The sequence below is a fragment of the Temnothorax longispinosus genome, chromosome 1 (genome assembly GCF_030848805.1).
Source record: "Temnothorax longispinosus isolate EJ_2023e chromosome 1, Tlon_JGU_v1, whole genome shotgun sequence".
Lineage (NCBI taxonomy): Eukaryota > Metazoa > Arthropoda > Insecta > Hymenoptera > Formicidae > Temnothorax > Temnothorax longispinosus.
Genome location: NC_092358.1, coordinates 10,787,675 through 10,803,714, shown reverse-complemented (window position 1 = coordinate 10,803,714; position 16,040 = coordinate 10,787,675). Strand labels below are relative to the sequence as shown.

The 16,040-nt window shown below is 34.0% G+C and overlaps 1 protein-coding gene across 1 annotated transcript; it reads left to right on the top strand.

Annotated features, from left to right (window-relative positions):
* The first annotated feature begins 15 nt into the window (after positions 1 to 15).
* LOC139817867 (cilia- and flagella-associated protein 47) lies at positions 16 to 15,996 on the top strand. The gene is made up of 26 exons (XM_071786151.1): positions 16 to 39; positions 261 to 455; positions 538 to 815; positions 1,108 to 1,245; positions 1,317 to 1,451; positions 2,193 to 2,350; positions 2,669 to 2,992; positions 3,163 to 3,361; positions 3,527 to 3,638; positions 4,000 to 4,385; positions 4,793 to 5,180; positions 5,258 to 5,543; positions 5,843 to 6,162; positions 6,379 to 6,902; positions 7,052 to 7,382; positions 8,163 to 8,452; positions 9,900 to 10,145; positions 10,178 to 10,385; positions 10,538 to 11,164; positions 11,737 to 11,895; positions 12,070 to 12,283; positions 12,433 to 12,651; positions 13,197 to 13,393; positions 14,592 to 14,817; positions 15,147 to 15,308; positions 15,846 to 15,996. The coding sequence occupies exons 1-26, from the start codon at positions 16 to 18 to the stop codon at positions 15,986 to 15,988; spliced, it is 6,489 nt and encodes a 2,162-aa protein (XP_071642252.1). The 3' UTR covers positions 15,989 to 15,996.
* The last annotated feature ends 44 nt before the right edge of the window (positions 15,997 to 16,040 follow it).

Here is a 16,040-nt window from a genome sequence, read left to right as displayed (position 1 = left end):
TCTATATACGTCAGCATGACGAATCTTTCAACGACAACCGTAAGTATAATAACATTAAAACAAATAACATATTTTAACGAGCTAAATACAACAAAACGAATAAAATCAAAGGATACAGATATATAAATAAGATAAACTTTTTAGAAAAAACAGAAAACTTTTTAAAGATATAAAATTTAATGTATTCGCACTATCTCTATACATTTAACGCTCGTTTCTGGCTAGACATTACTATCTTTTAATTTGTATGTCAATATTAGATCACACAGGAAATGCAGACAATACTTTCTACGAATGAGTTAACAACAGGCATAAGATATGACGACGTATACATCTCACCGAGTCATATAAAATTCGACGAAGCCTTCGAAGGAGTTACGTATCGACAACGTATTGTTATCAAGAACATCGGATATAAACCTGCGTTTATCAGAATTCGCCAACTGAATTTTATAGTAAATATGCTTAACATAAATAGATTATAATTACGAAATTTTAAGAAATAGAAAATTCTCAATGGTTAACGCTTTCGAATAGGCTTTTCAAGTAAAAGCTTTGAAAAGTGGCATACGGATCAGTCCTGGCTTAAGTATAACAACATACGTGACCTACACGTTCAAAAGAACGTCCATATCACATGCAATAATTCCTATTGAAATCAATGGAAAGATTTTCGATTATCACGTGATATCTACTTTAGCCATCGAATATATCAGCATCGAACCAAAGTTGATAGACTTTGGTACTATCGATATTGGTTATTCGTCCGGTTTAAAAATAGTAACAATCCGTAATGAAGGAAGCAAGAGCACCAGGTATCAACGTTATTTTTAGAAATTTCTTGTATATTAGAAATAATATCGCAATGTATTTTTTTATATCTTTATTTTTAAAAAATATTTTTAAGTAATTCTCGCTATTTTTATTTTTTATTATATAAAAAGACTTTCAGATTATGGAAATTATTTATATTTATGTAAATATATAGATCAGTTATTAGACTTTTTGCGCAATTTATATTTTATTCAAATAAAAAATAAATTTAAATATTATATAAAGAAATATGTTTGATATAAAATAATTTGGTAAAAATCTAAAATTTTCCAGATTTGCGATTGATCTCGGGCAAAATGATCTAGACTTAATGATAAAGCCTCTTCGTGGAAGAATCAAACCGCAAAAGGAGATAAAGCTTCAAGTCGAATTAATGGGCGTAAATGAAGGCACTTTTTACAGTGAATTTTGGTAAGACGTCCTCGCTATTTGTCATGATAACTTTTTATCATCGTAAGAAAGATTCGTACGAACTTTTTCAGGATTAAGTCTACTCCGAACATACGTGTTCCCATCAAAGTGCGGGTCATTGTACCGAAATTGGTAGTTTATCACACAAATACGACCGGAGATTTCACGCTCATCGATTTTCCACCTACGGTAGAAAATACCTGTAGGTACGATACCTTTGTCCTGCGTAACCTTTCGTCTCGAGCTTGCAGTTATGTTGTCCTCGGTGAGATCGATAACGAAGTAAAGTGCATTCGGGTACGGAACAATTGTTCCTGATAAATTAAAGATTTTAGCCACTAACGGATTATCGAAAGCGTCCTTAGAAAAGCTTTAGTAAAATAATTTTACCATTCTCTATTTAAAACTATTAAAATCTGTGTTTAGAATTTGTAGAACACTGTCTATAGATAGATATATATTTGAACAGTTATCGAATTGTTTATTTAATCTATAAAAGTCTTTAATATATATATATATATATATATTTTTTTTTTTTTGAACATTTTTTTTCAATATTAGTATATGCGAGAGAAAAGTATCAGACGTAGATATAACTGATAAGCTAGCGTCATTAAGCTGGAATCCTCGAAATGCATGGATTTTATATGATAAATCAGATAAATTGATATATTCCCTGTCACTGACTTAATCAATCTGACTTGCATGTAATGAGATTCTTACTAAAATTATTTTTGCAGGACATTGACCATAAGCAATATCTGACTTATAGTGTTTTTGAAATTCATCCGCTTGAAGGGCGAATAAACCCATTTCAAGGTATCATCTTTGAAATAAAGTGAGTCGAATTATTGTATCATTGCATATTGAACAAGATCTATTATAAAAGGTACAAATATACACATTACATATTAAAAGACAAATATCTAATAAATATATAATTGCAGATTTTCACCAATAAATACATTGCAACGGAGAAAAGAACACGAGCAGAAGCAGCTGAGCAAATGTGAAAATGAATGTCCAAGTCTAATGAAAAATAGAGATTTTATGCAATTTATTAGAATAGCCAGAGTACATTGTACAGAATCGGAAGATATCACCAGTGTGTCTCTTTTAATTTATTTTGCATTGCAGTCAACTAAATAAATATTTATTTAAATAATATTTTTCCAGGGATTGAGCCTGTAAAGGATATTGCGATGGATAATTCATTATCACAAAGAATTTATATACGTGAGTGATTTCTTTCTAATAATTTGTATCTTAAAAAGATTTATTACAACCAATATAGCTTATGTTTGTGTGTTTTAAATAAGTCTAGATTACTCTTGAATCTTTTGAATAATTTCTCGGGTAATCATATAATAGTTATAATAAATAATATATGTAATTAATTACTTTGTTATATATTTGTGAACAGAAGAATCAATGATGGAAATTTCATCCATGTTAATGTCCCGTGCATCAAGTACTGATTCAGGAATCTGCGATGTAATAAAGCTTTGTCTTTACGGTGAGGTAGAAGCGGTACAATTGCATTTCGAACCTGATACCCTCTATTTCGGAGACTTAATTGTCGGTCAGATATCGCAGCGCGTACTTCGCTTGACAAATCCTTCCGCTGTTGCACCGATATATCTAGAATGTGCGCCGAATGCAGCTGCACGTTGCTGTCCGAATTGGACGAGACTCAAGCCGAAAACGTCGATCGAAGTTCTCGTTAAAGTTTGCGGCAAAGAAAGCAGTAAATTACTACAAAAATTTTGCTTCTATATTTATATTAAACAAATAAATTATATATATTTTGTTAACACCCTATGTATTTTGTTAACCCGTTTGTGTCTCTGGTCTTTTTTTGAAATTCCGTCGAGCCGCTCCAAAGTATTGAGCACAGCTTAGAATTTATTTTTACAGTTGAACCTTCCTTCAAGTTGTTCTTCAATGTCGCAGCAGATTCTTACGATTCGACCGCGTCCAGACGACGCTTTGGAAGAATAAAAGTCGGAAGTTACTTCGTTGAATGCACGGTGAATATTATTTTCAAGTCTAAGAAAGGACTTTTAAGTAAGCTTACGTTAAATAATTCAGTCGGTAAAAATTTGAATTTCCTGACGTTTTAAAAATTGACTTGAATTTTTAATAAAGGTAAAAAAAGCTTGCCAACAAAAATAATAGATGATGACGAGGAAATTATGAACCGCCTTTTACGCTCACCCAAATGGAAACTGTTATATAAAGATTATTCGGAAGTAATAAGTAGATTTGCGGGAAATGTAAGATCTCCGTTCAAGAAATCGATTTCGACAACCAAGGCAGCTGTATTGATACCTTTATCGCCTTTACAAATATACAAAGTCCACATTTATCCAACCACCTTCGCCTTTGGAATGGTAAGTAAATCCAATATTATATAACTCATAAAATTGATCAAGAGTGTCAAAATCACAAAAAAATTGCTCAGAAACTTATTATCTTAGAAAGAGATCTTATTCATCTGAGAAAGGAATAATATAAAGGTCATAAACATTTATTTTTAATGTATTCTCTCTCTATTTTTCTCTCTCTTTTATTTGTCTCTTTATTATATAGTAAAATTTTTAGAAAAAATTTTACACTATGAAACCATTTATAAAAACTTTTGAACATTTCATCGATTTCGTGAATTATAATAAACTGTACGAACAAGAGCGATGATTCTAATCGAAGCTCGTTAAATTATTTTAATCATGGACATCGAGTAATTGGGTATAGGTAGCACCGAATAGCTTCAACTACCGTCGTTTGGTTGTAAAGAATACGAACGACGTTCCAGTGATGATTCGATTAATAAGTTTATCAACCAAGAGCATCTACTTTCCGGAAAACCACTTAATGATCTTGCAACCAGGCTCGATAATGACAAGATTAGTCGAGTATTTTGCGGACGGAGTTGGCAAGTTTAATGGATATATCAATTATGTGATTAACGATAATCACTCTTTCGAGCTCAATATTACTGCTTACATCGTTCAAAAGCAACTGTATATTGACAAAAGAGAGATTGAATTTGGGAAGGAATGGTCGGAAGGAGAAGTTTATCGACCTTTGGCCTCTGTTGTCCGAATTACAAACAAATTGGATGCAAAAATATGTTTTAGGTAAAATGCATTTTTTTTGTAAACAAGGATAATTCGTCTAATAAAAAAATTGTTTCAAAATAATTGAAAAATTATATACATAAAAAGTAATATACTAACAAGAGTAACAAGCGAACATTTGAGAAAGCAAGTAGCGATTTATGTATGTATGTTTAAAATTCAGAGTATAAATGAAAGATTTCTCGGACAGATCGTTGGCTTAGTATTAATTTCCGAGTTTGAAATACATACGACGTGGCTTCTTTCTGAATCAATATCTCAATATAATGGGAAATTTTGAAGATGTTTAACTATAAGGAATAATTGTATCTTTTTTTAAGCGTCCACTTGTGATCTCGATAAATCTCGAACTTGTAGAATAACTCGAATAATTTAAAATACAACACAGAATAATAAATTCGTTACAGGTGGGAAGTGCCAGCGGCGTCTGGATTCCATATAGAACCAAGATCGGGTTCCGTACGGGGTAACGCTACGTTACACGTTTACGTGCGCTACGAGCACTCCGATAACGCTAAAGATAATTACGCTCAAGCATTGATGAAGTGCGAGAGCGGAAGTCGCGTGTCCCTGCGACTTAGCGTACCGCGATTTGTACCGAAGGTCGAATTCGTGAGCGACAACGCGAATCTGGGGGAAATACCTCTCAATTTGCCGACGAGGGTGGTCGCCGTTCTTCAAAACTTTGAATTCAACGAGGTGACGTACGAGATAGATAGCGCGTCACTGATACGCGGCTATAACGTTAATCAGCTACGAGGGAAGATATCCCCGCGCGGTATCGCAATTCTTGAGGCACGTTCTCCATCAATCTTTCTCTCTCTTTTAAATAGTAAAATTTTGCAATATGCAAACGACATTTATTATCGTAGGTGTATCTTACGTTCGACGTTTGCTGTCGCTTTACTACAACAATTGCCGTTACGATTCAAGGATGTCTACAATTACTATATAGGATAAATGGCAGCGTATCATTTCCGCGATTGAAGCTTCTGCCGCAACGAATAGACGTAAAACGTCTCAGCATTGACGCTCTTCAAACTTACCAGATAACAGCCACAAATGTCGGGACAACGTTATTGAAATTGCAAGTTTTGTTGGAAGAACATCCCGAATTTCACGTCTCTTTATTGGAAAATGGCAAAAGTTTGGAGATAGGTAAGCGGGTTCGGTAGTATAAAAATAATGAAGTAAAAGATAACTTTATGAAGAATTAGAAAGGATGGCAAATATAAATGTAGTAAAATTTGGAAGTAGGTAAGCGGACATGGCAGTATCCTAAAATAATAAAGTAAAAAATATCTTCACAAGAGAATAGTATTTTCTTAAGAAACATCATATATTTATAACTATAACAATTAATATTTTGATAATCCGCAAGATAAATAAAAAATTATAAATTTTAGCTAATGAATCGAATAATTTGATTGCAATTTATATATTCGATAAACAAAAAGGTACGGAAGGGATAATCATCGTCCCAGGTGCAAGTCAAACTCTTTATCTGCACTTTCAACCAGTCGATTTGGCCAGCTACGCTTTCTATTTGCCGATCGTGATAAATCAGCTCCTCGGTCCGGTGTCGATGCTGAATCCCAAGAGCATTCGACCAGCGGAGTTTTTGAAATCGCATGAAGCACATTATGCGCATTTACCGGGTTTTGCCATAACGCCGTTGCCTGATAAGCTGCCGACTATATCTATCGATTATACCGTGGCTAGCCGCGTTATTTTCTTCAGCAAACTTTCGTTCCGATTCAACGCTGCGACTAACAAAGTAAGATTCCGCGCATGTACCAATAAAATAAAAACAGAAAACTCAAAATAGAAGTATAAAAATACTGTAATACAAAAAGATTCATGTAAAAACATGCAGAAAAAATTTCTATGCACAGAGATAAAATATGTTTGCCTTCGTAGACCGTAAATTTTATATTGAGAGTCATTTTAAGCTAATTTTAATTCAAGTTTTTTTATCATTCTTCGCCATCAGCTCTCCGAAGAATTGTTCATAGAGAATCGGGCAACGTCGAAGGAAATAGCGATGTCGATAAACATCGAGGAATTTAACAAAGCTGATTGCCCGTTCGCCATAGAGCGGTCTCACGGTGCGGAGATTAGAAGGACGTTAGACTCGATCGAGTGTACTTTACGTCCCGGCGGTAGCGTCTCCTTCGTTCTCGAGTTCAAGCCGAGAAGACGCGGCAGCTTTAACGCGGAGGTACCGATATACGTTCGCGGCGAGCCCGACGACGGCGTCTTCAATAAATTACGCCTCGACGGCGAGTTTCCCGCCAGTTCGATCGACGTCGAGCCGACGGAGATATATTTCACGGCCGTTCCTCTCGGCGTGGTGATAGAGGAAAAGTTTCGGATCCGTGCGAGGCACTTTGATAACACGGCGTTTATACGGTCGAACTTTTTAACGACGACCGCGACGCCGCGATGGAGCGGTGATTACAAAGACGAGTTGTTGCGCGTCGAGTTCCCGAACGGCAACGTTGTCTCTCCCCAATCGTGAGCTGGACTACTTTTTTCTCGCTTATCGTTAAAAAATATATTAATATAACGATTAAATAATTGTAATTTAATAATATTTAAATATTTATGTAGCGGAGAATTATTATTATTCTTTTTCCGATTATGTCAAATTAACAAAAATAACATTTTATGCGAGGATATTTAAGGTTGTTCTTTGTTGCGAGAAGATACGTGGAACTTGAAGCAAGAATAACGTTCAAGAGCGAACAACCGGTATCGTTTTGCTTAACTATTGAATTTTCGGACGATCGCGCGCTTGCCGCGTGTTTTTTAACGGTGTATGCCACAGCGGATAATAATTTACTAACGACGTACATGTATCCCATGAAGCCCACCTTTGATAAGACTTACGGCAGATATCTGGATAAACATGTCTCGTGTCCATCAGTATCATCGGATAGCGCAACAGACGAGGACGATTACGATAATGAAGGAATTTCTCGCACACGCAGACACGTGCGTTTCTATTTTTTCACTTTTTCGATTTGCCATGGAACAAATACTTCAGAGAATGACGATGTAATTCTGCTAAATTCAGTTTTTGATATCGCAGATACGCGATAATATTTATTTATTCGTGAATAAATCACAAAAGGCCGCAATTGGCATCCATTTTAATAACATATGACAAAATTTCATTATAATTTTACGTATCCCGTAAAGCTCACTTTAAACGACCGAATAATTCACGTCAGATTTTTTAAAATAGAATTCTGCTTATAATTTTATATATCGTGTGTTTTTTAATGTGTAAGCGTGTATTTTAGTTCTTCAAGTACATTTTCTGTTACGCGGTACAGAAAATTATAATTAAAATTTTATCTTGGATTTTAATACAAATTATAGATATATAGATAATTATTTAAAGTGGACTTAATATACGACACTCATACATATATAACAATACGGAGTATGAGATGAATAAAATGTCATCCTGAATTCTGACGCGTTGTAACAATAGACCGTTTAAAATCTTTCTTATGTAAGCCATTGAAGATTGGATTTATCAGAATTATGTCAGTTCTAATTTTCGTTCAGAATTAATAAAAATAATTACGATTTTATGGTTCGTACTTTCTCATAGTCTTTCTTATAATATCGTTTATTCAGACAAGAATATGCTGTAATATCATAGACTTTAGTGTGCTTTTATATCTTTCTGAAGTATCTGTTTTGATAATAGAATAAAACCATTTGCATATATTTTATTAATATAACCTACCCGTTTAAATTCAGAGCGAATTACTCGAATCAAGACTCAGTATTACTTCGCATTTTAATGATCAAAGCAGAAGTTTTGTCGATAAAACGACAGATTCGAAGTTGCATTGGAACAAAGAAAGAAATGATAATGGAATAGGTAACGAGAATATTCAAGTAGATGGAAAACGGACGGTGAATGATAACGGTAAACGAGTATCGATTCGCAAAAGACCTTCCGCGCTTTCTATGGCTTTCGGAACGAGGGACCGCAAATTCTCCGACAGATTATTGCATCTTAGTTATCCCGCCAGCGATCGAAAAGAGTAAGTTACGAAAAATGAGAAACAACATTTATATTTGTCCTATTTGTCATATTTAGTGTAAGAACTTAAAACGTCTTGAATTATAGCCATTAAAGATAAATTTGATAATTATTTACAAAAAGACCCCACTCGCCAATGACCTTGATCTTGACATATGTTGTGAAGGTCACTTTCCTGAGTGACCTTCAAAAGTTTTTAGCCGGCGGTCGTTATTCGTTAAAAAGTTATTAACAAAAAAAGTTTGGCGACCTTACCGATTTCAATGACCTTGATATATGTTGTCAAGGTTATGACCCCGAGTGACCTTCAGAAGGTTTTAGCCATCGCTCGCTATTCGTTAAAAAGTTATTAACAAAAAAAGTTTGGAAAATATAGTATATATAAGTGCATATATAGGTTAGTTGACGCGCTTTAAACACTTAAATACTTTTAAAGCGCGTCAACTAACCTATGTGGCATCTCGCATATTAACTTTCCACGCATGAAAAGTTCACGCATACACTTTCCACGCGAACCGAGGTTCACGCACACCCCCCCCTGCTTTCGGGGGAGGTGCGGTAGCCCCGAAATAGTTCACGCATACACTTTTCACGCGAACCGAGGTTCACGCACACCCCCCCCTGCTTTCGGGCCGGCCCGAAAGCAGGGGGGGGTGTGCGTGAACCTCGGTTCGCGTGAAAAGTGTATGCGTGAACTATTTCGGGGCTACCGCACCTCCCCCGAAAGCAGGGGGGGGTGTGCGTGAACCTCGGTTTGCGTGAAAAGTGTATGCGTGAACTATTTCGGGGCTACCGCACCTCCCCCGAAAGCAGGGGGGGGTGTGCGTGAACCTCGGTTTGCGTGAAAAGTGTATGCGTGAACTATTTCGACATATATATTAGTTATTTATGCCTTCCAATACTCAAAATAGCTGCTATATTTTCGAAACTTTTTTTGTTAATAACTTTTTAACGAATAACGACCGCCGGCTAAAAACTTCTGAAGGTCACTCAGGAGGGTGACCTTGACAACATATGTCAAGGTCAAGGTCATTGGCAGGTGGGGTCTTTTTGTAAATAATTACCATAAATTTGTATGACTGGAAGAGCTTAAAAGTGACTTTATATTGTTCTTCTTTAAACTGAAGCTTAAAATAAAGCAGTTCTTATTACTTTAATGATTAAGGCAATTAGTTGGCAGTTAAAATTAACACAAATATTTATTTAAGAAAGTATAAATGCATAGAATAAAATGTGTATAAAGTGTGTATAAAATAATGTTTTACTATTTAAGTTATAATCATCATCTTTTATATATCTTCCCAGATTTTATAAGGATTTATTGAATATTTAGGAACCGTCAATTTAATGATAGTTAATTAAAATTCTGCAAATCAAATTTAATTTATAGATATTATAAAATGTAATATGACTGTTGCACATATCTTTCATGTATTTATTTTTATTAGCGATTACGAGAAACATATGGGGAGAATAATGACGATTATGGAAGAATGGATGTATTCGGGACCATTGAAATTTTGTTTTTATCCAAACATTCCTTACGGCATTACGGCAGCTTTTTCATACTTCCACATGAAGAAAAGATCATATGTGAGAAATTCTAAACGGGAAAACGGTGTGCCTATGCTATCGTTCATCGATGTCCTCGAATCGCTTGTAGGACCAAATATTCGCACTTATCTGGGAGAATTGTAATATTGTAATATTCATGAATTATTGTACATGCTTCCTCGAGTACATCGTTTCTTCGTTCAAGGTCGAAGCAACTGTTACCTGAAAATGATATTGAAAGAATCGATTACATCCTCCAGTTATATAACAAGATACTCGACTTTCTTCTGTCTCAAGGAGCGTATTTAGTTCACGTTTCGCCGCAATTTCTTCTCAATTACAACGATTATCTAATTAGCACTGACATCGTACAAAGCAATGTTAGTTATAAGCTATACGAGTTTATATAATCTCGCTTTTTTTAAGTGGCAATAATAAGATTTAATCCATTAAAGGCCAATAAACGGGAGAAACTTTTAGCTAAATTACAGTTCCATGAAGATCTATCTGTCTACGATTAATTACGTTACAGGTACGAAGAAAAAGGCTTTTCAATACGAATTGTGTGCCACGTGAACGACTGCCGCGGCAATTATTCGAATTGCGAAATAAGCAATCCTGGTTAGATGTGATTTCGCAGACGTACAAGTGTTTCGTGCTCCGTGGAATACATGAGCGTAAATTCTGGACGTCGCCGCCTATCTCGCCGAGAAGATCCACGGTGTATCGGGAATCGATAGTATCGTCTACGTCGAGGTCCGTTATTGCGTTACGTAATTTTACAATCGCATCTTTAATTGGGTATGCATTTCCTAGTTTGCCGAGGCAATACGATCTACACGAGAGAGCCATTCAGAGTATCGCAAATTCGCCAAGCTGCGAACTCGCTTCCGATGATCGTTGCGCGGAAGAAAAGTTTCTGCTGGCTTGGTTGCAGTATCATTACGAGCAACAGCGTGCGCGAGATTGGATGACCGATCGCTGTGTAATCTTGAGTCTGCGAGAAAAGCAGGATGTGGCCGAGCGTCGCACGATCCAGAATTTTAATAATGATCTGTCAGATAGCCTCGTGCTAATCGCGGCTACCGCGGCTTACTGTCCCTTTCTCATCGACGAATGCTTCAGCAACTTGTACATTTGTCCGGGAAACAAACAAGAAGTAATTCAGTGTCGAGAATTTGACTTTAGCAATACCTAAAGAAACTCATATATTAATTTATACATTAATGATTAAAACGATGTCAAAATTGTGCGCATTAAAACTCGAGATCCAGTTAGAACTGACTGTGAATCAATAAGATTTTGGTCACACGAATGTTAAAACAACGGACATTATAACGAACGCTATTTTTGACAGATATAATTATTTTATTCTTAGGTGTAGAAAATACTGAAAATTTGCAAAATAAATAACAAGACGGACGAAGTAGAAACTCGATTATATTATTGTAAATGTCGAGATAAAAAGCAGTAAAAAGTTACGATTGGACGGTAGATTTAATTAGTTAAGTTAAATTTTTGAAATTAATTTTTGTAAATTGTATTATCTTTTTAATTTTATGCAATTTACCATGACTGTTATAAAGACGAAGAAGAAAGTATAGAATTATAGAATAAAGAACACGATATTAAATTGACGGTTGTAATAATTTAACAAATTATCGTTATTTGCAATCTTAAATCATGATACAATTCTAATTATATTGGGTGTAAACTACATAATTTTTGCAGATGTTGCATAACGCTATTTGTCTAGTCACCGCTTGGAGGAAAATACGACTTGGCTTCATAATTACGCCAATGCAATTAGTTAATCCGAATCAAGTGCAAATACTAATGCTGGTCGTCCATCTTTTCCAAGTTTTGCCGACATACGTACCTCGCGCCAAGGTTTGTGCATAAAAAAATTATAAATTTACCATTACTTTTATATTTTATATTGTAATACTTTTATAATACTTTTACTAATACTTTCTAAATGGAAGACTTTAATCCTCAAACACATAGTCTCATATCACGCGTGTAAATTGAACAACATCACTGTTATTTGTTTCATTGTTACAGATCAAATTTAGCTGTCCACTGTCCCAAACCGTAACAAAGCAAATAAGCGTTTCGAATCCGACGGACAACATTGTGAATTATTTATTGTTGCTCGTAAACGATGTCAATCGTTTTTTTACCATCCTGAAGCCCGTATCGGTCTTGCGTTTAAACGCGCACGGCAGCGGCCAAATACAAATACAGTTTCATGCCAAGAAAATACGGAAAAACAGAGGTGAAGTATAAACTCATTTTAAATTATTTTTTTAAGCTCCCAAATCCTCACCCCGATTGTACAGGACGTTTTATTTAACTGGACAAGATGACTTAATGAGATTTCTTTAACTCTCGCGTGTAACATCGGATTTATTAATTTACCAACAGCGTACTTGGTGCTTTGCGGACGGGCTATTGGACCGTATTTCGGAAGGAATCAGACTATCGTCTTGGAGGGTCATATCGATAATCTGGGAATTGCGAGCGAGTATACTATACGCAGCAAACTGTACGAGATTGTCGAAACGAATCTGAAAATCAATGTACCTTACCAAAACGCGGCAGAATACGAAATATGGATGACGGACGAACGGCCGAGCCACCCCTGTAAGAAAAAATAAAATCTTTGAAATATCGAAGATTTTCAAGACTCGCTCACTACCGTAAATACGAAGAACTTATCGACGTTTTTCCAGTATAAAAAACCGATAACAATCCATATCTGCTAAAAGTTACTTTTTTATCTAAACTCGTGGAAAATGCAACGTGCTCAACTATTTTATTATATATTATATTCTGAAAAACGTCTAAAAAGAAAAACTGTTTATATTAGTAATTTGTAATAGTTGCATTTGACGTTTGATATGTTCCAAGCTAATTCATTATTCTTAATTTTATGATAAACGATATAAGATACACTGTCAAATATTAAAGGATGGAATTTAAACCAATGCCTTGAATTAAATAACATTTTATTTTTAACTAACATGTCGTTTATGATTAAAAATGACTTAAATTAAGTATAACTTGACACAAATTTTAACAGCGTAATAATAATTTAATAATCAGAATATTATTAATCTTATAATATATACAGATATAACAATATATGCAGATATAATGTGACATAATCGTAACCTACATATTTTTAGCGACCCTAAAAATAACGCGATGGCGCGAATTGCGAGCCAGGAAAATACCAAGAAGACTTTTCCTGAATCAGGAATCAATAGTAGTCGCTGAGGGTGCATCAAAGGCGCAGTTATCGATCAGTGTGGCGTGCATCACACCCAAGCAACGAACGTTTTGGTTGATCTTCCAAGCAAAAACAGGCGACTTCATTATCCAAGTACGAGCGAATTGTTTTTTTTTTTTACGACAGACGAAAATACAAGGTCGTCTATAAATGATTCAAAATATGGAGAAAATATATTACGTGCATATAAAGTGTTGAATATTTTAATAAATAATTATAATAATATATATTTTTTAAAGATAGCTTATTTAATCAAGATAAGCTCCATTGGTATCAACACATTTCTCCCAACAATTGTGTACAATGAATAAACCATTTTCAAAAAAATCTGTATTTTAAAAATCAATGAATTGTTTTACAACTCTTTCGACATTATATATCTTTATTTTTAAAAATCTATTTCTTCTTTACAAAATGATATTTGAAATATTTGAAAATATGATAACTTGTAGACGACAAATCTGGTGAATAAGAAAGATTTTGATGTAAAACTTTTATAATTCAATTTATTTAGCTTTATTGTTGTTATTCAAAATCTATGCAGTCATTAAGAACTATTACTCCATAATAGATAATCAATGTTGGACACTATTTTTACTTATATCTATTCTTCTAACGAGTTCTCTTGTCGTCTGGCTAGGATCCTCTTTTACTAAAACTCTAAAAATGCCATTATCAACTAAAACTTTATCATGTGACTCATTTTGCAAAGAAACATTTCCAGAATGAAATTTTTGAAATCAATGCTATATTGCAGTTCTTTTATTAACATCAGTGTTTTCTACAAAAGCTCTGTTAATATTACAAGTAGTTACAGTAACATTATTTTTTAATTTAAATTCATATAAAAAGTTTATACAAGTTTCATTAGAATTCAATCAATTCATGCTTATTACTTTAAACAAAACAACCAAAACGTGTCTTTGAAAAAAAATTTAGCACAATAACTACAGTGATAAGCGTAACTAATGATAACTAATAATATAATAAGTAATTAAATTGTATATAAAATTGTGCTCTATGAAATTAATATAACTGTAATACTGTATCAATAGGTTTATTCGTTTTAGCTGAACTTCTTGCATAGTTTATCTTTTCTCTTTTTCTCTCCATTGTGAAAAGAAAAAGAGGAAAGGAACCGTACAAAAGAAGTTCAGCTAAAACGAACAAGCCTAATATCTTCAATTAGCAAAACATTTTATGTGCACTAACTTAATATTTAGAATCTGGAAAAAATTAAAGATACACCGATAATTCAATAAAATTATATGTTTCTTATTGATTGTAACAGATAAATTCGGTTTGGCAAACGTCGGTCAACGATCGCCTCGTTGTCGAGTGGACCGCTCAAGGTGAATGCATTTGCTCAAATCAGCGAAGTGGCGTAAGAGACAATTGTCCATTTAACGTCAGCTTACCTGTACCATCCTGCAATGTTCAGCTTCGGAAATGTGTAGCTCAGATGTTTCAAAAAACTCTTGAATCGAAGGAACGTCTGTTCTGGTCCAAATACTTAAGTACGTCATTCTGGTGAATCGTATAACAACTAAAGATATTAAAATGCTTATTATTAGCCGAATTTGTTTAGTTTATTCGTAACTCTATACTCAGACACCATGCATATCTCAAATCGGGACATATGACGTCTTAAAGACGTCATTAAACGACAATAAACGACTTCAAGACGTCTAATGATGTAACGTCTTTAAGACGTCTTATGTCCCCGATTTGAAACATTATGTTCACTGGGTAGTCTATTTATTTTGCCACGTGGACAAATAATTGTCATTTTTATGTTGCTACCTTTTTTACTCAATTTCTAATTCCTCTCTTATGTTGTTTTTAGATACCCATATCGAGCTACGATTAATAAAATGGTTGATGGGAGATGACGTTGATTCCGCAGCTTTGGAATTTGTCCATGTTTTTAATACTGCCGTCACATATAAAGTTACAATTTCGGACAAATTGAGTCCTCTTATTCTACCAGAATGCTTCACTATACAAGGCAAGTAAGATTCAGACTGTATGCTTAATTTGATTTTTTTTCTATTGTATACACAAGATAGTACATTTAAAAGGATAGACTTAATTTATCTTTGTTATCGTTTTCAAAAATGCGAAAATATATCATTGCCTTCTACTATCATTCACCCATAAATAATTCCATCTTTGAATAATTTGGAGTCGATATTTATGTAACTAAAATGTTTCCCTGCAACAACTTTTTAATTTTTTAAACTATTAAAAATCTAGAGAAAATTCTCTCAAGAATTAAGTTTTGAAGATGCAAGAATAGGATGTAATTTGTTTTTAATTTAATTAATTAAGAGGCAAAGAATCATATGAATTTGTTTGGCATTATACGACAAGAAATAATTCTTTTCATCCATAGTATAGTTTGATAAGATAAATATATTTATATATATTCATTATTCCTATAATACATGTATATTTCAATTTGCATGTATCTTATGTAAATTGTTATATCTTATGTGTTTCCAGTAAAAATAGAGATTTTGATTACTTATACATGTATGTCTAGATGTGAGGTTGTCCAACCAGCAAGTTCCAATGATTATACATGTTCTACCAACAACTCCTCCATTATATGAAGCAACAATCACTCTTACATCCTTAGATGATAAAGAACTTCGAGTGTACACCATCAGCTGCTTACGATCATAAAGTTATTGTTACTATATGATTATGCATCAAGTAAGTGTAAAGAAAACTTGTT